At 35.8% G+C, this 27,122-nt stretch overlaps 1 protein-coding gene across 3 annotated transcripts in view; it reads left to right on the top strand.

Annotated features, from left to right (window-relative positions):
• Positions 1–26,616, top strand: part of IL1RAPL2 (interleukin 1 receptor accessory protein like 2) — a 1,179,835-nt gene extending 1,153,219 nt beyond the window's left edge. For all 3 annotated transcript variants that reach the window (XM_032397763.1, XM_032397764.1, XM_032397762.1), the window contains 3 exons: positions 5,556–5,699; positions 11,333–11,503; positions 23,838–26,616. In XM_032397763.1, coding sequence (XP_032253654.1) covers positions 5,556–5,699; positions 11,333–11,503; positions 23,838–24,535 — 1,013 coding nt within the window. In that variant the 3' untranslated portion in view covers positions 24,536–26,616. The remainder of the gene's footprint in view (positions 1–5,555; positions 5,700–11,332; positions 11,504–23,837) is intronic.
• Positions 26,617–27,122: the final 506 nt, after the last annotated feature.

Here is a 27,122-nt window from a genome sequence, read left to right as displayed (position 1 = left end):
TTCTTCTTCTTCTTCTTCTTCTTCTTCTTCTTCTTCTTCTTCTTCTAATTCTTCTTCCTCTTCCTCTTCTTCTTCTTTTTTTTTTTTTTTTTTTGGTGAGAACATGTAAATTCTGCCCTCTTAGCAAATTTCAATTATACAATACAATGTTATCAACTACAGTCACCATGTTATACATTAGATTCTCAGATCTTATTCATCTTACAACTGAAAGGTTGCACCCTTTTACCAATTTCTCCCTATTTTCTCCCAGCCCTTGACAGCCATTTTCCTACTCTCTTTTTCTATGACTTCAGGGTTTTTTTTTTTTAGATAAAGATAAACATATAAGTGATACCATGCAGTATAATATTTGCCTTTCTCTCTATGGCTTACTTTACTTAGCATAATGCCCTCTAGTTTCATCCATGTTTTAGTAAATGACAGGATTTCCTTCTTTTTCAAAGTGAAATAATATTCGATTATATGTATGTATGACGTATTTTCTTGATCTAATCATTCACTGATGAACTACCCATCACTTTTTTTTTTTTTTCTCTTGCTTGGCTTTATTTCTGTTTATTGTATTTATTACTATTTGATATCTTATTACATATTTATTTTCTTCTTTTTTTATTTATTTAAATCCAATTAGCCAACATATACTACATCATTAGTTTCTGATGAAGTGTTCAATGATTAATCAGTTGCGTATAACACCCAGTTCTCATCACATCATGTACCCTTCTTAATGCCCATCATGGAAGTGGGTTGGGGGATGGGGTATTTATTTTTTTATCTCCCCCGCCTCACTACAATATAAACTTCATGAGAACAGGGACTTTTCCTACCTTATTTACTGCTGTATCCCTAGGGCATAGAACATAGTAGGTGCTCAAAAATATTTGTTGGGTGAAAATGCTCCTCCTAGCGGGCCAAAGCAATAGGGTGGAGATAGATAACAGGGATTGGTAAAAAGAGGATTTATCTGTGATTTTCTCTTGACTAGTCTCTGCCCTGGGCTATCTAAATGCATTTCTCTTTTTAAAGAAATTCATTTTCCAGATTGGGGGTTGAAAACTTAAATACCTCAGGGGCCAGGCAGATAGTGAATTTTTTTTTTTTTTTTTAAAGGCTGCATATTAGGGGAAAAAGAAAAAACACAGACTAGAGAAAACATGTCTCATCTTAAAGGGGTAGTCACTACTCTTTTCTAGGAGATTATTGCCATGCTTGCTGAAATGTAAACCCAGGGATAAGAGAATTTCTGAATTTTCAAGTTAAGTTGAAAGACTAGGTATGCAATCTTTTGGTTTTTAAATATTAGTATTCACTTTTTGGAAATATTATATAGAACAATAAAATCTTTTGGGGGGGCATGGTATACCAGTGTGCACTCTCTGTTTAGGTAGCAGTTAAATTTTTTCACTGTGCTTTACAGAATGATGCAGTTCATCTTTGCTTATTCCATTTTCCTTAGGAGCTCTCAACAATATGGTAGAGCTCCAGAAAAGAGTGAGAAGCCTTATGGCTCTGCTCCAACATTTTTAATCAGACTGAGCTCTGGCTTGTCTTGCAAAACTTCAGATGTTTCCTTTGGAGTTGAACATTTCAAACTTTATCACAGCATAGCCTGGCCTCAGTGGCTACAGTGTTTCCACCTGGAATATGAGTATGGCTTTTTTTATGGAACAATAAATTCCTGATGAGCTGTAAGTCAAACATTGAAAATGCCCTAAGTGATAATTACAGAGAAGAAACATTTGATGAATCCTTTCATACAGTGAAAAGGCCTTTCATAAGATGAAAGCTCATGTCTAATATATCCAATTAACAGGGTCAGGCTTTCTCAGAGCAAAATGACCCTTACCTATGCGTCTTTTACCTGCACCTACCACTTGCTCACTCCCTAATGAACTATTATCAACAATTACAACTAATATTTTAGTAAGAAGTCTATCCTATTTGTGTGTGTGTGTGTGTGTGAACCAAGACTGAATTTATGCTAAGGAAATTCTGGTAATTGTTTCTTCTCTGCACATACTGCCTTTCCCACAAACAAATTTTATCACTGAATCTCTCTGTTCATTCCCAGTGCTACTGCCCCATGCTGAACCCCCAATCTCCATAGGAAACCCTCAGGTGGGATCACCTAACCTGCTTCCCAACTTATGAGCTAGCTCAAAACATTTCCAGTCTTCCCTCTCTCTAGTCCCTTGGCTTCAACTGCTATTTGTCCCATTCTATAATGTCTGATCTTCATGTTCAAAGTGAAGAAATAGTTGGGTTCAAACTAAGAAGGTTAAAAAGAACTACACTTGTACTTTTAGTGCCTACAAAAAGTTACAATCCCATAAATATTTGCTGTTCTAGATACAGCTATCCTTGTGATGTGTATATAAGACACAGTCCAAATAAAATGACTTTCACCTTCTCAGGAAATATCTCTAGAAGTATAGATCCTGCTGAGATGGAAAATGGCAATTGAAACAGAAGACAAAAGAAAAGCCAGGTGTAATCTGGGTGATGGCAATTCTGCTCTCTGATTATAGGATGCATGTTTCCCTTTTAATGTCTCTGCCTGGGCTGAATGAAAGAATACTGTTTGAGTCTCAGGGAGTAGGTACACAGTTTTCAATGTAAACAGCCATCATTAGGTAATATCTTTCAAAGACATTTTTATAAAATGGACCCCCAAACCACAAAGGTATTTTTCACACCATGATTTTCTTCCATAAATTTACTTCTGAAAAAAGGTGTCTGCTACTTGGGAGCACAAATTGTTCCTACTGCTGAAGTTTTCCATCTACCTAATAGCAACTCTACTCTGTAAATAGCATAGAAATTGCTGAAAAAAATTCCCATTTGGTGACTTTGAAAGCAGTTGAATTCTATTCTGACCAGAGAGAGAGACAGAGAAATATATGGAAAGAGAAAGAGTCCAAAATATTTACAACATAAAGTGAACATTTTATAGCAGGAAAAACATGTTGAATCAAGTCAATCAATGTCCTAAGATCAAAGAGAAGTCAGTTTCTAGAGTAACAAAAAAAATCATTGCTCTGTCAATTTAACACTGGCTGTTAAGAATGCATAACTGATGTAAGATGGTGAGAAAACAAGCAAAGATTTTGATATTGTAGCCCCACACAGGTCTCATAAGCAAGCCTGCCTTACCACCCATATAGAGGTATGCAGTGGCTCCTGGGGAGCTACTTTCTATATAGAGGGCAGGAGGCAGAGCTAATGTATGATAGTATTTTTTTACCTGAAATATTGTGGCTCAATTTTCAAAATGACTACCTCTCACAGCAGGCAGGACAGAAATAGATTCGTTTCCTATCCCTACTCATTATGGGTCTGCTCATGATATTCTTTATTAATATATTTTGTCCCTCACAGCAGCCCCACTCCCTTCCTTTCTCCATCATTCCCCCTCTCTCCTTACTCAAAAAGAGTGACATTTATTTATGCTTCTTACATTTCCACTCAGTGACTTTTCTGATTGGCCATGCTGTCTCTGGCTTCCACCATCTCTTCTCTTACTCTACCTCCTTTCCAAGACCAAATTCCCTCTCTCCCCATGAAACCTAAAACTTTTCTTCATATGCTGAACTCCAGGGGGCCCCTCTTTTCTCTTTGGTACAGCTACAGAATTCTTCAGTATCCTTTAATGAAGTGCCTGAGACTTACTCAGTTCTTTCATTCTGCCTGGTAAATTGTAGTTTAGGTTATTTCCTTGGAATTAAAAGGGCAGAGGAGCCAAAATTCACTGCAAGTTACATGTTCTCTGAAGCATTACCAACAGTTCTATGGAGCAAAAAGGAGAAGCAAAAGGGAACCTGAACGTTGAAGCTCTTAAAACCGTCATGTAACAAAAAGAGTCTTGAATTTGAAATTAGAATATCTAGGCTCAAGTCCAATCTTGGCCACTTCTTAGGTGTATGACCTTGAGTAAGTGAATTAAACTACTGAGTCTCAGATTCTTCATCTATAAATTTGCCCTATAGGATTCTTGCCCTAAAGGTTTACTTAGAGAATAGATTAACAGACTGGTTGAAAATTTTATGTATAATATATATTACTTGTAGTATCTATTATATATATGTAGTAGTATATTATATATACTATGCAGTATATGTGTAGTAAAAATTATATGTAGTATATATTATATATGTTTATCTTTTTCCTTAATCTTAATTGTCATATTGAGCCTGACTAGTTTCTCTTAAGCAATAAGCCTATGTAGAGACAGGGATATCCCCAGGGAAAGGTTGACAATCTGGTTGTTAAGGACCTTCAGGAGTGGCAGTCTGTCATGGTCAGAAATTTGATTTTGATAGTGCCCCAGAATTAACCTATCCAGGGAGGCTGATTGATGTCAACCAAACTCATAAACAACTGATATACAAACTAGAATGTCACTCTCTTTTCCAGTTTCTAGCTACATGGTAAGCAGAACTGGCAATAAAAAAAAAAAAAAAAAAAAAGTCAGTAATTATGGAATTCGATTAAGGGGAGGTTAGCTAATCTTTTAGGCAATTTTATCTATGTTATGTTAAGATGAATGAATATCCCTATTTCACAGGGGAAAGTATGTCTCTGGTCCGGTGTCTTTCAGATTCAGCATTTCTCTTCTAGACATTGCTGAATTCACATTCTAAATTCTCTTCTGACTTCCCATTTCTCTAAATTCCATGGTACTATCCCCATTTTTTGATGATACCCCTTAGATTTGTTAATATCACTAATTAAACTACAAGTAAGTCACATTCTCTGAGCCTGGGATACATTATGTCTCCTTCCATTATGTGTTGATTTAATTGTTCCAGCTATTAGAGTTCTAGCGGTGCCCTACTGGAGCAGCTTAGGGCTACTATCAGGTAGCCTAGTGTTGGCTGAATAGTCCAAGTTATTAGCCTGTGTTTCTCATTCAATTTTAGCCCCACTGGGCATATTATATTATATACATATAATAGTCATTTATTCAAATAAGTAGGGAAAATGGATAAGCTAATTTTCCCAGGTTACCTTCTATTGGATTATTTTCCTAGGGTTAAATGAAACAGTTAAATCTTGCAAGCTCATTCAATTTTATATTTTATTTGATTCTGAGAATAATTTTATGATGCTGTTCTCATGTAGAAGAATAGGGCCTGTGGCCTGAGAAGTACTAGATGGTAATCTTACTAAGTCAATAAGATAATTTAACAGAAACAACAAAATATTGGCCCTAGACCCAGAAAAAGACAGTTCTAACAGTTCCCTGAGATACACTTAAAATAAAAGTATATATGTAAGATCTAGATGTGTTCAAAACAAATTGGGAGTGACTATTCCTTTTCAAATAGGCATCACTTTCAACAGTAAAAGTATTCAAATCTTTAGAAAAGAGTTAATTTTATGAAAATTTGATTTACACAAATGTGTCGAGAACAAAGCTACTTACTGCATTAAGCAAGAATCTTTTGGAAAGAAAAGCAGAAAGGGCTGTGCATCTTACAGACTAGAAATATGGAAAGATCCCAAGTGTTGCTGATTTAATTACCCTTTCCTGTTTATTCTGTTGGTTCCAGATTTAATCTACAAAATTGAACTTGCAGGAGGCCTGGGAGCAATCTTCCTCCTCCTTGTACTCCTTGTGGTCATCTACAAATGCTACAATATTGAGTTGATGCTTTTCTACCGACAGCATTTTGGAAGTGATGAAACTACCAATGGTAAGCTGTCTTCTATTCAAATTCAATTAAAAGGCATGAATTTGTGATTATGTAGGAGAATATCCCTATTCTTAGGAGATACATGATGACATATTTAGAGTTACAGGGCTATGACTAAAGCAAGTTACCCCTCAAAAAGTTCAGGAAAAAATTATGCATTTATCAAGAAAGAGAACAAAGGGGAGAAAATATTAACAATAGGAGAATCTGGGTAAAGGATATATGGATGTTCTTGGAAACTATTTTATTTTTGTAATGTTTGACATTATTTACAAATAAACAGTTTAACAAGGAGACATGAGTTGATCAGGAACTAAAACAATTGCTGTCAAAACCCTCCCCTTACTAAGAAATAAATTAAGAATCAATTCCATTATTTTCCTCCAGAAAATTCAAATTTAGGTACAGATCATTTTTTTTAATTTTTTTATTATGTTATGTTAATCACCATACATCATCAGTTTTTGATGTAGTGTTCCATGATTCATTGTTTGGTACAGATCATTTTCAGCTATTCCTGGCATTGAAAAAATAAATCATTTAGGAAACTGATTAAAAGCTATGAAGATTCTCTTTTTCAAACTCACAATATGGATCCACATATTTTGGATGATTGTAGAACCAGTCTCAGAAATGACTTTAAAGGATAGAAATTCAGAATGTAGTTTATAATGTTCTTATGTTTGCCATCTAGGGCCCTTGGAAATCTTTTGAATGAAATATCAATAAAGCATTGTATTGAGCCTTGTTTCTTCGAACATTCTAAAATGATTTAATTTTTCAAGAGAATAAATTACCATATATCAAATCAATACCAATAAGAAATCATGACATGTAACTCGATATGCATAAAGTCGTCACCCACAAACTACTGTAAGTCTTGGAAATATATGTGTGGAATGCCTTAGGTAAACCAAGATTAAAAAGAAGTCCATTTGTAAGTCATTAAAAAGTCAGATTTGGATTCTACTTTTCATTATATTGAAATAATGAAGGTTAGAGCTTTTGTTTTTCTAAGATCATGGTCTTACCTCAAAGGAGAAGGATTCATGATTTTGTTTATTTTTATAGTGGTAGAAGAAGGGCAGAGTGGTGACTGTAAAACAATTTTTGAGGAATCTTCGATATTGGTCCTATGTTTTGTATTATGTAAATAATGATATGAGTGGATTTTAATTGACTTTTATGTTTTCATAGTCAATTAGAGAAATGCTGTTTGATGAGTACATATGCATGCTCTTTATCAAAGCAGTATATTTACCTAATTATTATAGCATCCCATTTAAAAGTACTACAGACCCTTATTCAGACATAGTTTCAAAATGAGAGATTAAAGCCTGTTCTAACCATAATGATGTGCTCCAACAATATATATGAAAGTGTGGTCAATCAGTTTCTATATACAGGAATTAATATAGAAAAATATGATTTCTTACCTGCACATGTAAAATAACTAGATGAAATGTGCTACTGAGGAAAAAGTCACTGATTCCCAGATGCCAACAAGTGGCTAAATTATCCAACTGGGAATGTAAGATGCATTGTCTAAATGAAAGAACATGAAAGGAAGCCTCCTGTGATTAATTTGTTTTGAGTCATGAATATAAGCAATTTGTCAATACTCTCTGTAAGTGATGATACAATTTATTAAGTTAATCTGCAGTAATTAATTACATTCATCACCCATACCAAATAATCCAGATTAACTGATCAATTGTAGTACATATTTGTAAGATTAAATTCATGCTAGCATCACAGGACATTTCAGGAATAAAATATTTCACAGGTGGTCCATGTGGTCAAAGATGACAAATAATCTAGAGCATTTTTATTAGAGAATTGTATGTATTGATTCCAAACCAATTGTTTTAGGGAGAAAATGTAATGTGGAGGGAAGGGACTTCAAGGGTTTTCATTAGGAAGGAGAATTCAAATATTTTTTTTATTCCTACATGGAAACTTAGACCTTAAATACACAACCTGTACTAGCTGAATGGAAACTAAAAAGTCAGCAGGTATGTGGTGAGGATGAATAAATGAATATTAAAGCTCTTTTATAAACACTCAGTTTCATGATGCCAAATACCAGCTAAATAACTTCCGAATTTTCATTTCTTTGTTTAAATACTTTGGCATCTCATGGACACAACTTAGTTTTATCCTTATACTTTTTGTTCATGTTTTCTTTTTGATTCATATCTATAGTAGCATTTTCTGAAAGTTCTTATAAAAATGCCTTATTTTTATAAAATAAAATCAATCCAACAGACTTTGACTTCTTAGCCATTTTTTATAAAATTCATTTCATTTTAATCCACCAAACCATGATTGCTTCATTTATTTGACTTTTGAGTTGTTCAGTCATTAAATATTTATTAAGTGTCTACTATGTGGCAGGCATTATGTATGATATATTTACTTATATTCCTCATCTGGATCAACACACACACACATACTATAGTAGGCACTAGGGATATAAAATCAACACTGTTACACAGTCTGCACTTTAGAAGCTAAGGACTTAGCACTGTGTTTAGCATAGCCCTAGAAGAACTGGGTTGTAAACAGGAAAGGCTTCCTGGTGGTGAACAGGGTTAAAATGAGCTTTAAAAAGCGGGAAGGATGGGGCGCCTGGGTGGCTCAGTCGTTAAGCGTCTGCCTTCGGCTCAGGTCATGATACCAGGGTCCTGGGATCGAGCCCCGCATCGGGCTCCCTGCTCAGTGGGAAGCCTGCTTCTCCCTCTCCCACTCCCCCCTGCTTGTGTTCCCTCTCTCGCTGTGTCGCTCTATGTCAAATAAATAAAATCTTAAAAAAAAAAAAAAAAAACAACCGGGAAGGACAGGTGTGACAGCAGGAAAATTCTTCCATAGTTTGGTTCCCTTCCTCATAACTTCTTTCTTCATTGGGAACAACATACCTATGGCAATTGCTGTGCAAGCCCACTTACTTACGATTCTCTGCCATCTGCATTGTCCTCTATTTTCTGGTTCCTTAGATGAGCTTAGTCAGCATGATTTAACACAGAGGAGGGCTCATTAGCCTTGCCTAGCAAAGTGGTGTTGCTGCATTGCCTTTTGGTTTTAAAACAATTTTCAGGCCTTGTTGTAACCTTATTTGCATCATGTTGTTGATTTTGCTCTTCCATCTTGCTCCTGTCTGTGAGCAGCAGCTGTGGCCATTCATGAGGTTTTCTTGGCTGTCTATATAAGGCTGAAGTGCATTTTTTAAACTATGGCATCTGCATCACTGCTTGCTCACTAGCTGGCATGCTAGAGCTTCTGGGACATCTGACATGGTGGCTTTGAGAGCGCTCTTCCTGTTCTGTCCAGACACTATAAGCTCTTTATCTTTAGTTCATTTTAAAGGGACATGACTAAAATCAGAAGCAACCCTTTTCCAAAAGAATGATGTGCTTCTAGAATGTTAGGTAAAATTATCCAGACGTGTTAGGTGTTAACACATATCAAAGGCATCCATATTCTTTATTATAACTTGATTTGGGATATGCAAATATAGCAATATCTTTCTAGAAGAAAGTCTGTAGCATCACATATATTAGGGTATAGATGAAGCAAGTAAGGACCAGGAATGTGAGTTTAGGCATGGTTGGAGGGCAAATAGTCTTAGTCAGGATAAGCGATGGAGGCAAAAGTATAAAGGCCTGGTCAGATGAGTGAAAGAGGTAGTCATTGCAGATGGCTAGCTCATAGTAGATGCTCAACAAATCATTGTAGAATAAATTAATAAGTAGTTGAATTTAGGGAGTTTGCGAGGTAGAAAAGTTATCAAAGTCAGAGGAAACAAGGGTCTAGTCTGACATTGCGGAATTTGAGGCAGCAGCACCATCCATTAAGAACAATGAAATACATTCTGTTCATAGGAATGGATCTTTTTGTCCTTTGGCCTATTTTATTCTTCCAGCTGTGTATCATCGGCAACTCTAAGTCCCAGGTGAGTAATTATAGCTGGAGAAAGTCAAGGGCTTGCAGGTGCATCCTGAGTTTGATTGGAACAGGGGCAGAGGTACTAAGATTACCAGGAGGTTCTTACATTAGCATTGCTTATGAATATTCTCACTTCCAAGTGGTGTTTTATGCATAAGAGTGGAATGTGCCCCATTTATAAGCCAAATGATCTCAACTATCCAGGGCAGTCCTTCATGTGCATCTGCTTCTTGGCAATCAAGTAACCCAACCAAGGTTTACGGAAGCCTTTTCCAGCCAGAGGACATGCTAAAGAAAAACCTCTTGGCTTCAGGCACCATCATAACATAAATAACCAGAGTTCCTTTCATGTGGGGGTGGTGAAGACTGGAATCTTACTAGAATTAGAGCAATATAATCCTGCCTCAGATATCTCTAGATAGTCAGGGGGTCCCACGTACTTCTACCCTAAGGTATTTATCTCTCTTCATATGCCTATCATTTATTTCTCCTTTAGTAGGTAGAACTAAATCATTAATGGTATAGATGAGTGCTTCATTCTGTAAATTACCTTTTGGTCAGGTTTTAGCGATATTCTAATCACGTCTGCTTTAATGGAAAATAGTGATGAGGTTTAGAAACAAATCCTGAAATATTTGCCTTTTAAAATTATTATTTGCAAGTAACAAGGTTTACTAAATATTAACAGTTTCACTTAAGTCTATGCTCACTACATTAACTTTTAAAAATAATTTTCTATAAATAAGGGAATTTTGAAAACCACTATAACTTTTCCAATGTGGCCTTTCTAAAACCAATGGGGACTAATAGATTGAGTAGCTGTATTCATTAATAATTTTTAGGGAAAAATATATAAACATTTTACATTTTCTCTTTGGAGAGACTGGCTCTGAGCCAGTACAGCAGAGGAGGAAAAAAAATACTTTCTCAAAGCACAGTTAACTCCCTGACTAAATGTGTGAAGGGAAAACCCAATTTAGCAATAATGGAAGGATGTATATTTCGAAACAAAGGCTTCTTTTGGAAGCTTGTGTCAAATTAGTTGGCCATGGATTGAACGAGAATAACAGACAATGCACTTGTATAAAGCCCAGCTGCTGTCTCTAATATTTAGTAATGAACTACTTTTTGTATATGAAGATGACGATACTAACCAACTGGAAATATGGCATGTGTTGTGAGTAGTGTCTCCAGGAGTGAGGCTGGATTATTTTGATCTTCCACACTCTAGGGCCCAGCCCCTCTTGGATCTCTTGCATATATTTGGGCAAACGAGGTATAGTCTGTGACCAAGTAACAGAGCCAAGCCAACTGGCACAGAAAAAGTTCAAATCCATGACTTTGGTCTATTTAGTCCTGCATTCAAACACACTGAGCTAATCATTCACACATCACTGAACATCACAAATATGTATAGTCACCAAAAGTCAAAATAATAATTCTCTCTTATTCTGTCTTGACTATAGGTTTCCCATTACCATAACAGTTTAAGCTCATATCATATGACTAGGTTATGTGGAAATGTACTAGATTTCTTATAACATGGCATGTGGTTTATTTTTTTTCTAATTGTTAATGACAGTCACTAATTATAGTGCTTAGTTCAGCCTGTTAGTGGTTATAGAAATTTAGTAGTTAAAGAGAACCTACTAATACATAAAACCCACTTGTTGTTCTTTATATTTAAGACAACAAAGAATATGATGCCTATCTGTCTTACACAAAAGTGGACCAAGATACCTTAGACTGTGACAATCCTGAAGAAGAGCAGTTTGCTCTTGAAATACTGCCAGATGTCCTGGAAAAACACTATGGATATAAACTCTTCATCCCAGAAAGGGACCTGATTCCAAGTGGAAGTAAGTACTTTCAAGTTTTGTATTTAAAAAGTTTTGTTTCTTTTATGAAGTTATATGGAAGCTTCGGATGTCAGAGCCAAGTATTTAGATAGTTATTTCTCACAGGAGATTTTATTAAATTCAAATTTCTCCACTATGCCTGTGTTCTAGCACCCAAATTTTTTAGAAGGTACTCTCACTTACATTTTAGGTATGGTTTTAAAATTGTGCCTTAGTGGTATTTTTTTTATTATATTGCCTTAGTGTTCTGAGAAGATGATGATCCTTAAAAAAAATCTCTAAGTCAAAGTCTTTTCAAGGCATTTCAGTTCCAAAGCTGGTCTTCTGTCATTGTGCTTCCACTTATACCTACAGTCATTGTCACTAATAACTGAAAATATGCCTTGTTATTCATTCCCAGATTTATAGAAAAAAAATCCACATTAAAAAATATGTACGTGAGGCCATTGGGTATAGAACTTTCACTGTGTATTTAAATTATTTTAAAGAAGTTCTGGACTATGTGGGCTTGAATGCTACTTTTAAATTATGCTACATATTGAAAGCTATATTTGAGCTTTTAGAATAAATTCAGGTTCAAGTAAAAAATATATATTTAGTTCCTGTTCTTGTTCAGAGTGCTGTACAGGCTAAAGTGTAAGGGGAATACAGAAAAGCCTAAAATATGTCCCTCCCCTCAAAGAGTTTAAAATGCCATTGAGGGAAAATAAAACTGCTAGAATTAGTTTGCATGTGAGTCTATCCTTGGGGGGGGGATTCAAATGTGACTACAAATCAGAATATGGTAATTTTTACACATGTGATAACAAAATTAAAAAGTTTATATTTTCCATTTTTACATAATTTCATGTTTATAATAACCCTATGTGGAAAAAGAGCTGATACTATTACCCCCACCTTACAGATGAGAAAATAAGTTCAAGAAGTCCAGGATCAGATAGCTGGCAAATGGTAGAGCTAGGATTAGAACCTAGATCTATTTGACTCTGGTTCTTAATCCACTAGATCATGCTATTACTCCATAACATTTATTCAGATTATCAGCAGTCCACCAAGGCCGCTAAACTGAAAGGAGATAATTTGAAACACTTGGATTTTGGTTGTTTATCTCTTTTCTCAGAATGCATATGTATCTAAGTATGTTTCTGTATGCACATGAATACGCACACTTAAATGTACATAGAAAGGAAGAAGACAATATTTACTGGTCCATTACCTCCCTGTACCACAAACATAATAATTTCCCAAACTCCTTCTCATAGTATTCCACTCTTTTCTTTCTGTAATTTCCTTCATCTTTATGACTTGAGATACCACTTCTACATTGATTGAACCCCAAGAAACCTGCTGATACCTCTGAGTCACCTTCGATTCTTCTCTCTTCGATCTCTCTCCCAAATCCAGTGTCCATTGCATCTTCTCCATTCTCAGTTCTACCATTCTAGTGTAGGCCCAAATCACCTTATTACTACAATGTTGATTACTCTCTGCCTTCCTTATTTTTCTTCTCATCCATCTATTTCCACAAATGTGTATAACTCCTTGATCATGTCACTCCCTCATTCAACGTTAAATTGTTTACCATCTCCTATAGGATTAAATCCATAACCCTCAGCTAAACACTTCTGTAATCTGGTGCTAGCCCAGATTGGTCTCCTAAACTTGTCTCTTACCATTTCCCCTACTTATACCTTTCACTCTAACCACACTGTGCCTTTGATATACATTGTGTGTCCTTGTAATGCTTTTGTTCATGCTAGCCTTTTATATCTTTGCAAATCTTACTTAGCCTTCTGTATATCACTGCCTATGTAAAAAGCCCATAATAATCTATCCAGCCCTAGAGTTCACCATGCACAGTTACTTGTTGGCCTATAAACTTTCTTACTCCTGTGATATTTTACATTCTTTTATTGTTTTATATAGTTTCCCATCTATTTATATCTTATCTACTCAGCAAGATTGTAAGCTCCATGAGGGCAGGGACTGTATTTCATTTATCCTCATACTCCTGTCATGATCTAACAGAAAATTTGAGCTCATTGGGTGCTTCATAGGTGCTTGTTGATTTTGTTTGAGCAGTGTCTAAGATGGGAGGAAATAATGAGGATGCAATAAGTAAGGGTTTAAATTTTTGCATGACAGTACCTAAATGTGAAAGCTAAAAAAGAGCTTTCTACTGAAAGAAAAAAATTGTAATTCATAGGAATAGTCTCAGTCCTTAAAATAAGCTAATGAATATATTGCTTTTTTTTATATTAGAAAGAATACTTATAAGTGGTTGAACATTGATGAAAAAATAAAAACATTTCTTTACTATTTTTGCTTAATTTATTAAATTACTATTTATTTTTTCTATTTTGCCAAGAGCATCTTTTTAAATGTAGAAATTCTGCAAAATCAATTTTTAGAGTGATAATATCCTAAATTGTGTTAAATTAATATCATTACCAAAGTGGAATTTATATTCTCTGTTAAGTCGTCTTCAATAGGATTCAATGTGGTGCTGGGCTTTCTGTCTTCTTGCATTCCAAAATTGTTAGCACCACAATAGGCAGTCTTTATCAACTCCGCCAGTTCTTCTGAACTGGTAAACGTTGCTTCACCATAGTGTACATCAGAAAGGGAAAAGGGGATAACATGGAACACAGGAGAGTCACTTTACCTAAGACTCAGTAGATGACACTTGCTTATTATGTAAAAAAGAAGCTATTGTGCATAGGTGAGAGTCAGACCCAGGCAACATGAGGGTGAAAAAGATGCATCCCAATATTATATCTTCTTAATGCTCCCATATAGTTTATTTTGGTGACCTGACAGGTCAATTGAATCAACATACTTATATAGGCCATATTTCCCAGCTCAAAACTACAAGATTTGAGTTGAGGACTGTAACATGCTGAATAAGAGATGATAGGACGTTGTCACCTAGTATACCCTGACATTTAAAGAACTTAACATAAAAACACCCAAGAAGTAATTAGGATGGCAGAGATTTTATAGTCCATAGAAGATTTTTTTTTTTTTTTTTTTTTTTTTTTGAGATTATACAACCATCAGACTGAGCAGGGATTTGGATCCTGGGTACTCAATGGTACACAGGAAGACTCCTTTTACAAGTAAGCCATTTGGGACAACTATGCAGTTTTTAGATGCAACCACTGGAGGGTGTTTGATTTTAATCCTTCCTTCCTGAATGAGGAAATTCATGTTCTCTGAATTCCGATTTGCGAGTGTAACCTGCAGAAGTTCTTAAAAAGGCCCTTTGACAATTTTTCTTTTTCCATCAACATCTCAGAGCTGGCTGAGCAGTCACCATGTCACGATTAACGAGTTTTTCCTTGGCATTTTTAGCACGCATTCAGGAAGTCGATGAAGTATATGAATAATATACTTGATTTACACATGAATGACAGAGTAGAACATTTTGGACTTGGTGTATGTGTGTTATTAAAGAAGCTTCTGTGGTCTGTATTTGCAGCCATTGGTACAGATTTAACAGGTTATGCTATATAAATATAGACACATTCCTGGGGGGAAAAACTAGTTACAATATTATAAGCTATGTTTGTCCCTCACATCTCATTTAAAATATGTTGACCCAAGACTACTCCTTCCTCCAAAAACTAGCAATGAGGCCTTTGAGGATTGTAAAAGCAGACTTCATAATATCATCCTTGATCTACAACAGTAATTTTCTATGAATCAAATTAATGAGGTCTCTGACATTATCCCATTAATGTTTAATGTCTTCACTTTTGATGTATCTTCAGTTTCTTTTGCACCACTCTCATGGTATTCCAACTCAATCTCATTAACACACAAACTTTTCCAATGCATACAGTTTCAAAAGTACATGAAGGGGACTCCCCCAACCTTCTCTCTGTCTCTGTCTCAGTCTCTCTCTTCCTCATATGACTAACAGTTCTCAAAATGCTTCAATAGAAAGATGTCACTTTCCAAGGTGAGGTGGTGTCTGCACTGTTCCCACATGCTCTACTAGGGAAGTGTCCTTTGGCCATCATGAAGTAGCAGAGATGGGGAGATTTGACACAAATATTTTTCCTAAAGACTAAAACTAAAAGTCTTCAGATCTGGACATTATTTTCCTGGCAGTGGCCTGCCTTTCCATTCTTGAGCCTGTAGCCAGGATCTTCCTTATGTTTTCTCAGGTTTGGTGCCTGAATGTGGCAAGAATTCCTACTTTCCAGTAAAAATTTAGTTTGTCTCTTCCCAGGCTAGAAACATCTGTCCTGAGAATAGCAAAAGCAACTTTGTTGCCAACAGGCATCTGAATGTCAGAACTGACAGGCAACCAAAAGAAAGCCAGATAGAAAACACCCTACTCAAACTGCCTAGAGACACAAACTTGAGAAGTAGAGATTTTCTCACCCCTGCAGCTGCTGGGTTTTGTGGTGTAAAGTACTGTACACAGAGCACATTGTGTTCATGGGGCCTAGTGGATCCTTGAGGAATGAACAGATGTGCTCTGAAGCTGACATGTGACCAATAGAACCCAGCTGTGCAATTGAGATCCTGAGATTGGGAACATTTTTGGATGAGTACCATTTAGGTTCTCTATCCCATCTTATCTCAGTGCTTCTGCAGGGATTAAAAAACATAAAAATATAAAAGGTTATTGAATTAGGCTGAGGGTCACTGATTAGATGGAGAAAATAGCATTCTAAGACTAAAAGTAAAAGCAACCCAATCCTGTAGCTGTTGTTTGCCTTTGAGAGAAAATATTCAAGGTACTTAAAAATGCATATGCAATATTTATTAACAATTATAAATTGAGCCAGTTCTGTCTGAAGCTTTAGAAAAATCTATAAATATCTAAGTGGACTTTGAAGAGAGAAAAAAATCCTTCAAAGGCATTTATCTCAATTTTCCCTTCTATTCATAGAAAGACTGAGGGGATCTCTATGTGAGTTATTCATGCATTATTATGCTAGAGAAAGACATTAAAACTAAAGATATTGTCATACATATGTTTGATCAGCTCTGTCTGTTGAAGTTATATTTATGAATTTGGCCTCAAGTATCAGTATTACTGAAGGAGTAATTGAGTGAGTGAAACTCAAGAATCCTATAACTCCAGTAATTTAAGGGAAAATGATAATGTCTGATTACATTCTTGCATTTCCTCACTATTCTAATCTTCAGTTTTCTAATGCTTAGTGCTAGCCATGTGATTGTGCTGACAATGGAATGACAAATGAGTGGAGAATACATCTGGTGTCAGATGATCCCTAGTCACTTCTAAGTGAGGCATGCAAAAAATATTTTTGTACATGGATCTGTAAGTACTCATTGCCAATAGTTCCTCTAATAGCTGGACATATTGGACACCATTCAAGTATATTTTCCTTGGGGAGTAATAAAATCCTTTTCTAGGCATTCTGATGTCTGTGACCTAAAAAGTGTGAGGCAGGGGTGAGGAAATTTAACACATTGTGTGCAATTTACTCACATGGAATAAAATTAGGTATGCCCACTATCCCCTTCATGTTAAAGTCAAGAGAAAGGGAATTATACCCCAATATGCCCCCAAATGTACTGAAGTCAATAGACTAAGGTTTCTCACGAAAGTTTAAGGTTAAGGAAGAACTGTGTAGAATTTCAATCAAGAAATCTACTGCTTGAGTGGCACAAAGAACAGGCACCTTAAAAAAAAAAAAAAAAAAAAAAAAAAAAGAGCAGAAGACCAGGATAAAACTGTCTTTAAGTACAAAGGAGCGACAGAAAAGACAATATAAAGACCAGGTAGTCTTGTTCCCTATTCATTAAGATTGCACTGATTGAAATTAATTCTATCTACAAGTTTCTAGGGCATGAGGGTAAAGGAGAAAAGAGGAGGGGAAGGACATTTTGCAGACTTTTTTTGCTACTCTCCACATTATCTTTCCCTCAATATTCTCTGAATGTGTTCCATTACCTACCTCTACTCTCGGTAAAGAAGTGAAGAGAGATGAGAAAGAATTTAGAGATGTGGACAATATTCCAGAGTAGATTCTGCCTACTGTCATGCTTCCTCACCCACCCACAGGTAAAATGTAATAACAAAAGTAAGGGACTCACTACCAGAAATACAGTCTCCGAAGTCAAAACTGTGATAAATATAGTTCGCTGTACTTACAAGTCCCAGCAAATCCATGTTAACCATTGATCAACCAACCTATCAATAAGAATTAATTAGTATCCTTAACATTAGTCAGTAGAGAACAAAACTCTTACCAAAAAATTTAACCCAATGAACTATCTATGAAATATCAAGCCAAGGACTTGGAGAGGGAGGAGAAAGGGAAAGTTTTTGTAAGGTAAGTAATATCACACACTGTTTAGAAAGCCCCTCCTTCCCACGCATACACCTACTCAAATAAAAATTTTATTGCCTCAGTCTTTGTGGCGGACAACACAGGCAGAATCTTATATCTCCCAGAGGCAGAATCAAGACCCAAATCTTTAGTAATATCAGCCAAGATAAAGAGTCAGGTTGTCAACCTATATAACTCTTTCAGTAGGTTAGTATTAAGCGTCATTATTTAAAACGCAGATAGTATTTTCAGTGAGACTACATTATAAAGTACCTCATTATAAGTGTCCAGTTATACCAGAGGGCTAATAATCTTTCCCAAATATATAGTGCTGAATAATCTGTTTTTCTCTGATACATAGGAAACCTTTACTATTTTTGCTGGTTTCTCCATACTAGTCAAAGGAAAGGACCCATCTTAATCAATTAGAAAGAACTCATTTCTAATTTCAATTTAGAAATTAAATCTTGATTTTAAGTCTTGAAATATTAACCCTATAGGTTTTAGAAATACCACTGTTGATAGCTATTAATTAGCTAATGTTGACCAAGAATTAATGAAGTAGTATCTATGTTAATGCATCCTGTCTCATCCTAATGATTTGTCTATTTAACTGATAGTGGATGTACATAGCTGTGGGTATATTAAACTATTATTATTTGAACCTGGAAAAATAATAAATCATGTCTTTGTCTACAGGCTATTTGTCTTCTAACTTTTTAAAAATATGCCAACTACCCCTAACAATGACCCTGACATAAGATAATTTACAAGTAGCTAATTGATTAGTTTGATAAATCAGGTGGTTAGTAAGCAGTAGCAAGACCTCATGGAAATTCCTAAATATATAAGGGGTTTTTTTTCACCCTTGTTCTTCTGCCTACATCTGCAGTAGATTCAGCACCTGAGATTTAGAAGCATACTGAGTTCTTTTGGGAAAGTATTACACATCCCATTAGAAGCAATTTCTTGGGGCTGCCATTCTTCCTGTTTCTATTTTATTGCTTTATTTCTTTCTTCAGTTTACTTTTTTGCTTTGTTAATAAGTGTCCTGTTTCCAAGTCACTTTTGTAGAGCTAATTCTACTTTTCTAAATGCACTGTAATTTTGGTTTATACAACTGTCCCTGAAAGAAATTTTTAAATTGAATTTGCTTTCCTTTTAATAGTTTTAGGTAGTCACTTTCCTTGTTTCCTGTTGACCTTTCTTCATTCTTTAATAAGTACACATGCCAAAGAGGGCCTAGTGACAATGCATTTCCTTTCTAGAATATTTCCTAATTTCCGTCAACTCTCAGTATAGACAAAAGAAAAAAGGTTCTTTGCACTTGCACTTATAATGTGAAAAATGAATTAATATCAACTCAGGCACCCCTATCAAAACTATGTTCAAGGGGATTTTTTCTTTAAGATCACAAATAGATTAAATGTAATTAGCTTTATTTTGTGTCTGATAATTTGATATGGTTTCATAGCCTTGTCTAGAGAAGCAGAAGACTATCAGACCCAGGCCTCTATAGTCTTTTCTGTCATCATAAGTCACTTCAAATCAAATTCTGCAAAGAAATAACTTAATTACCTCTTATTTAAGGGATATTTTATATTTTTTTTATTTGGAAAAAAAGGGCCTTTGAGGGATTCCTTGTACTCAGTTGCTAAATTTGCCTGAATAAGTCAAGGCAAGATTTAATGAATATTCATGTGTGCTGTGGATTTAGGGATTTTTTTTTTTTAAGTTTCCTTATTATCTCTTCATGGTAACAAGCTTTTTAAAATGGTTTCTGAAGATTTCTAAAATGGGGCGCCTGGGTGGCTCAGTTGGTTAAGCGACTGCCTTCGGCTCAGGTCATGATCCTGGAGTCCCGGGATCGAGTCCCACATCGGGCTCCCTGCTCAGCAGGGAGTCTGCTTCTCCCTCTGACCCTCCTCCCTCTCATGCTCTCTGTCTCTCATTCTCTCTCTCGCAAATAACTAAAATCTTAAAAAAAAAAAAAATTAAAAAAAAAAAAAGATTTCTAAAATGTCCCCCACAAAACCACAGCTCTACCATGGCAAACACCACCGGCTGTCAGAGACTACACTAGCTATGGCCTGGCAATGTCTTAACGTGATACCTGTTTCTGCTAAGTTTATTTGGAACTTTTCCAAACCTAAACCCCCTGATTGGTCTCTAATTCAGGGGCAGCAAAATTTCTCTGTAAAAGTCCAGATAGTAAATATTTTTGGCTTTGTGGGTCATATATGGTCTTTGTTGCATCACATTCCTTTTTTTTTTTTTTTTTTGTACAACCCTTAAAAAAACTATTCCTTGCTCACAGACCATGCAAAAACAGGACATGTTCTTAATGGATCATGCTCTAGTTTACAGTCATTGGATGCAGACATGCAACCTGGGGTAAGAGGGAAATTATTTGGGGCACTTACTGTGTAGAAGCCAGCAACAACTCCCTGGCTAAAGATTAGCAAGTAAAAAATATTAACTCTACCTGTTTGGTCTCTTGTTAGTTTACTTGTATTTTCCATGATGGCTAGGTCCTGTTTTTTTCCCAAAGATAAAAAGACAGAAAGTAAAGACTTAAGAAAGGAGGAAGGAAGTGGGTAAAGGGAGATAGACAAAAAGAGGAAGGGAGAGCAAGAGAGGAAAAGGCAAAAAGAGTGAGCAAGAAAGCAAAGAGGGAGATAAAAGGACAAGAAGGAGAAAGAAAAAGAAAGAAATAAAAAGGACAGAAAAAGAAAGAAAGAGAGAGGTAGAGAGGAGCTGGGGGGGGGGGGGTGGTGGAGAAAAAAACAGAGAGAGAAAAACAGAGAGAGAGCCAGAATATGGAAGCTAGTGCACAGTCTCTCCTTCTTTTCCTTAGAGCCAGGCAGCTTTTAAAGGCACCTCCCCAGCTGCTTTCAAACATTGAGGTTGCTGCCCAGCCACTGATCACCATCCCAAGAAGTGAAATGTGGGCTCCACATCTGAAAACTTCCACTTGGTTTTTCACCAAGTGAAATGGAACACGAAACTCAGGGCCCAAGCAAATGGCTCATGTTTTCTTTGGGACACTTGGTCTGTGTCTACCCAGGGAAAATTTTGATGTACTGACTGACTGACTCCAGTGCATATGATTAATGTATATATAGGGCAAACCAGGATAATTCAGACCTTTTTTTCTTCCACAGCAGGTTTTCAGCCGGAATTATCTGGATGGTTGCCTCAACTCTCCACTAGGCTTTGCCAGGATAAGCACAGCCAATGTAGTATGCAGGAGACAGGGACCACTCCCTCTATCCAAGGTTCCCTTCAACACCCACACCCTGTGCAGCTGAGCATAGCGGGATCTGTCCTGACAGTCATTCCTTCTGGAGGCAAATGCAAATTCTGTCTAATGAATCTCTAAGAAGCCCCCCAAAACCCTAACTGTTGCATTTGGCTTAGCTGTCAAATGGCAAATTATAATAGATGGATGAAGGAGGAGAACCATACAAATGGGAAGAAAAATTGTACCCTGTTCCCTTCCCCATTCAGGAAAGAGGATAGTAAAAGCCAAAGCCCATAAATCCCAATCAAATTAATTAGTATGTATGTGTATAGTTTCTCTTAAGACTGTGGACACCTGGATTGTAATTTTTTTTCTTTTAGTAGAGATATGTATAGATAGACATACCTTTTGTTTTTAAAACTATAGTTAAAAAGTTAATTACGCTACATCTCAACACATAGAAAAAGTGTTGCTCATAGAGGCATAGTTTATGTGATAGATGTGCTCCTGACAAAATTTGTACAGATCATTTTTTTAATTAAATGAAAACTACAATTAATGAGGGAAGAATACTACTTGGAATAACCCCTTGGTAAATTATTTTGTAAAGAATTCCTCTATAAAATTAACAACTAACTCATAATTTACCTGGAAAAACTGTATTTTCATGGACTCCTACACTGATGCCATAATTCTGGGTTTGGGTTTTGTTTTGTTTTGCTTTGCTTTGTGTGGAGGAAAGGTGAAAAGAATAATGGGAAAGATGCATGATAGTTTATTTTACTGTATCTTACAGATCCAACCTCTAATGATGAAGCTTCCCACATAACTTCTTTCTTTTTGGGAGCAGGAAGAAAGGAAGAAAATGAAGAGTCAGAGCTGTTGATACATTGGGATAAAATTTTTCCACTCTATTGAAACTTTCTACCTTTCCTTCCATTCTGTTTCACCAGTTCTCTAAGTGATAATTACAGAGTAATAACTTCCCCATTGCTGCTTGTGTGGTGTTTTTATTTTGCTTTGTTTTTTTTGTTTTGTTTTGTTTTTATTTTATTTACTTTATTTTTTTCCAGATTTCAATGCTGATTTTTTCCCTGAATAATCTCTTTAAATTCTTAAGAGCTTCCCTCTACACTTAGAAATTGCCTTACAAATAGTCATTGTAACTACTGCATGAGAAAGTCCTAAAATGTATTAAGTAAAAACCAAAACAATAGTAACAACAAATTGTTAAATGAGCAATTCTATGTGTATCTCTTAAAAAGTTTTTTGTTTATCTATAGGGTGTGTAGAAAATTTACTCATTTTTACTTGTCAAAGTGTTCTTGCTTCCTAGTGGTGGAAATAAAACCCTGGAAAAGAGAGATATCTGTAAAATATGCATCTGTAAAATAAGTTTCTCTTTTCAAATGGCTGTTTGGTGGCCCCACACTATGTACTGGACATGACTCCTTGAAAGCAGTCTGTAACCCTGGGCAGATTTGCAGTGACAAATGTTGCTATGCTTCTGTAAGCACTGCTTCTGCTAGAGGGCACTGTACATTAGACAAGGCCTTGTGCTCTACTTAGTAAAGACAGCTCTCTGTTGCCGCACCTGTGTCCAAGTCTCCATTTGTTAACACATGTGTGTGTTTCCCTTTTTGGTGGATAAGACTTTGGGATGCATGATTGCAAAAGGATTATTCTGCAGAATAAATAAATCTAGAGTTAGTTGAGTGTTTTTCTACCATGAAAAGACTATAACATATTTACCTCACTCTCAGAATTGCTCCACAAAGTAGGGCAAAGACTTCTCAGCTGATAGGCTCCCCCTTTACCCTTTTACAGTTTGTTCCACACCATCCCCCACCTCTAACTTCACCCCTTACTCTTCCCCGGAACAAAGAGCAGCTGGTTCAAATTAAACTCCTGGGCACACACATACCACTTCCCTATCTCTCAGTTTGAAGGGCAACATGGAGAACCTAAGATTGCATATAACAAAAGGTATTCTGAGAAACAAGCTATGATTCTAGAAGAGATTTTCCACTCTTTCTATCAGTTATCTTTGAAGTAGTTCAGATACATACCCCCTAGTTGTTTAGTAGTTTGGTAGTTTAGTAGTTTAAAACTACGGGAAAAACCAAAGCAAACCCATAAATACAGTGACCCTTCATTCATTAAACAGCTCCATTTCTTTTTTCATCAATCTGATGATTACTTGTTCCCCTAGAGCTGTTGATACATTGACATTGGGATAAAATTTGGAAGCCTGCCTTGAATTAAATGATTAAATAAATAAAAATAGCTGAAATACACCTAAGCTCTGAAGAAGTCAGTTTTGTGTTAGTCAACAGAACACTGTAAGTAATGATGAGGGGAAAGAAAATAAGTACTATAAGCAGAGTTTTGTTTTCATTGTTCTTTTTAAGGAAATGTACTTTCTTTTTTTTAAAAGATTTTATTTATTTATTTGACAGAGAGAGAGACAGCGAGAGCAGACACACAAGCAGGGGGAGTGGAGAGGGAGAAGCAGGCTTCCCGCCAAGCAGGGAGCCTGATGCGGGGCTCAATCCCAGGACACTGGGATCATGACCGGAGCCAAAGGCAGACGGTTAATGACTGAGCCACCCAGGCGCCCTGGAAATGTACTCTCTAAATGTGCAACACAAGAAAAGAAAATGTGATGTACCTTAGTGAAAAACTGGCTTTTGCTATATTAGAGTGCAAACCTAATGCTTTAAAGACTGGAAATGTCTTTATTTTACTCTTTCTCTCTTTCTGTGATTTGTAGCATACATTGAAGATCTCACAAGATGTGTTGAGCAAAGCAGAAGACTTATTATCGTGCTAACTCCAGACTATACTCTCAGACGAGGATGGAGTATTTTCGAATTGGAAAGCAGACTCCATAACATGCTAGTCAGTGGAGAAATCAAAGTGATTTTGATTGAGTGTACAGAATTAAAAGGAAAGGTGAATTGCCAGGAAGTGGAATCACTAAAGCGCAGCATCAAACTTCTGTCCTTGATCAAGTGGAAGGGACCCAAAAGCAGCAAATTAAATTCTAAGTTTTGGAAGCAACTAGTATATGAAATGCCCATCAAGAAAAAAGAAATGCTTTCTCGGTGCCATGTTCTGGACTCTGCAGAACAAGGACTTTTTGGAGAACTCCAGCCTATACCCTCTATTGCCATGACCAGTACCTCGGCCTCTCTGGTGTCATCTCAAGCTGATCTCCCTGATTTCCACCATTCAGATTCAATGCAAATGAGACACTGTTGCAGAGGTTATAAACACGAGATGCCAACTACCACCTTGCCAGTACCTTCCTTAGGCAACCACCATACTTATTGCAACCTGCCTCTGGCACTACTCAATGGACAGCTGCCACTTAATAATACCCTGAAAGATACCCAGGAATTTCACAGGAACAGTTCCCTGCTACCTTTATCATCCAAAGAGCTTAGCTTCACCAGTGATATCTGGTAGTAAAAACTCTGAAGTCCTCTGAACAGCTATGTGAGCATACAGAATTTCTGCTTTATCAAGCATAAAGTACACCTAATAATGTTGAGGTGCTGAAAAAGTGTTCAAAGTAGAAGGCACAGAATCCCTTTTGTACTTAAAATTTTTGTTTACATTTCCAGAATAGTGGGGTTTGGGGGGAAGAAGGACCTGTTTTTGTAGTATAGTACCTTGTTTCAATGTATAGTTTTGATTTCTTCCTGAAAATAAATATTTAAATATCCTTTTGTTTTAGAGTAGGTTTTATGATACCATTTGGACTACAAACTTAGTTAGATGAGGTATCTTCCCCATATTTATAAATATTTCAGTATTTACATGGTATTTGAAATAAGGAAAACTTAAAGACTTGAATTTGAAAATTCTGAATTAAGAGTAAGAGAACTTCTACAGAATAACTGAAAAATCAGGAATTATCAAGAAAGAAGTGTTGGAGCACCCCAATTAGAAGATTGTTTGTAGAAGAAGATCGGTTAAGAAAAAATGTGATTGAAATGTTTGGAACTTCTTCAACATACTGGGCGACTTCTCTAGACTAAATCAACAGCTCATATGACAGCTTATAGTTGTATAGGGAAGCACATCTTCTGTAGGCAAACTGGTAGGTAGGCAAACAATATGCATTTCTTAAGTAAATGAATAGAGAGGCTGCTAGTTCTTTGAAGATGATTTTAAAGAACTCATGGCTTTCTAGCCTATTTCAAAAGTTTTACAAATTTGAAAACACATTTTAAGATGCACACTTTATTGTTTGCTAATAATTCACATTTGAATTTTTTCCAAATGATCTCTTGACCTGCTTTATAAGAAGATGTGCGCATCTTCCTACCTTTTTACAGCATCATTGGAGTTTGAATTTAAATAAATATTAACTGCAAGTGTCAGCAGTAGAAAAGAAGTAAAACAACAATATCAGCAGATGAAGTGCAAAATGATTCACGTTTACTAGTGGTAGAGCAGCAATTGCAGTGATTCTCATCTAAAATGTAGTGAAACAGACTATTCTGTACGTACACAATATCTTCTTGGCCATGTGTGCAAGGTTCCTGCAGAAGTGTCTCTATTCCTGGTGCTTCAAAGAGTATATTTTATAGACTAAACTTCTCCACCTTCACATTATGACCGTGACTGTACCACACCAGAAAATCCCTGTGAATGATCTAAAATATTATGAATTTGCTGTAAGGATTGTGCCCCTATTCTAGTATTTATTGTGGATTACCACTTTGTGTTCTTTCCAATTACTCAGTTTTGGTGTGTTCTCTACCAAGATGCCTGTGGGGGCCAATTTTTTATCAAGGTTGATTCTGGCACCTTGCAAATGGTTTGTAAATCGTGTTTTTGGACAAATATAAATAAGGACAGATGTACACAGTGTGTAAAAATTAAGAATTTGCCCCACCCTTGTAAATGTGCAACTCAAATGTATAAGAGAATATTAGATAATATGTTTTGATTATTTCTTTCAACCTTTTTACATTATTGATTCCCTGTGATCCATGAAAGTTTTGTTAAAAGTACTTGTTTCTCCATTGCTTTTCTATATCCAGCTGCTCAGAAAATACATTATGCTTCAACAATATGTAAAAGCTTAGCAGTAATACATGTTCATTTCATAGTGGAACAATTAGTTGCTCCTTTGAAAAGTCCTGTTCAACACATATAGGTGTTTCATAGATGTATTGTTTCCACTGAGAAAGGTGATTTTGCTTCTGTAAAAAAAAATAGGTATTTCAAAATGGAAATTTATCAATTCCAAACTGTTTTCCAAGTGTTATAAAGTTCTATTTACTCTTCATTGTTCTTTAACGATATGTGTAATTACTAAGTTAATAACCTGCATGAAATGAGTAGTATATATGTTTAAGTGACCAATTGTATTTTTTATTATTTTGTTTTCCACAGAAGCCTAGATCAATTCAAATAGAATGTTCAGTGGTATTTTTAAACTAATAGTTCTGTATTGAGCATGCCAGTTCTGAAAATATAACATGGGTCTCTCCGCTTCCTTTATTTACAATGATTAAACGTGGGTAGCAATTTGAGTTGGCTGGCCACAATGTGTCCTTTCACTACTAGTAAGTACTCAAAAACAGAGCATTCACACTTGTGCTGGGGAACTTGACAAGAAACCTTTTCTACCATTTTCAGGAACCAATGTGTACACTATCTATAAAAATTTATTTCTAGATGGCAATTCAAAATTTGATTTTCATCTGAGATCTTTGAAAGATATATCCCATAGGGTATAATAAGCATTTAGTCTAGAACATAATATATTCTTCCACTTCCTTACACAGTAGGAAAAACTTTCTTCTCAATTTTTCACTGAAATAGATTTGAAAATTTAGAAAAATACTAGTGCAGTTAGTTCCCATATGTTCATAGCAAATTTATTTAGCTCATCTATCAACAGTACACATACTTTTAAAAGTTGAGACTATTTAAAATAAAAAAATCTGAGAATGTCAGAAATTATGAGACAAATGAGAAATGTACAAAAGCAATAGATATATAGGAAGTGAAAATAGCATTAAGAATAAATAGTGCT

Source organism: Phoca vitulina, unplaced genomic scaffold, assembly GCF_004348235.1.
Source record: "Phoca vitulina isolate PV1807 unplaced genomic scaffold, GSC_HSeal_1.0 scaffold103, whole genome shotgun sequence".
Lineage (NCBI taxonomy): Eukaryota > Metazoa > Chordata > Mammalia > Carnivora > Phocidae > Phoca > Phoca vitulina.
Note: the sequence above shows the minus strand (reverse complement) of the source record. Positions and strands in the feature narration are given on the sequence as shown.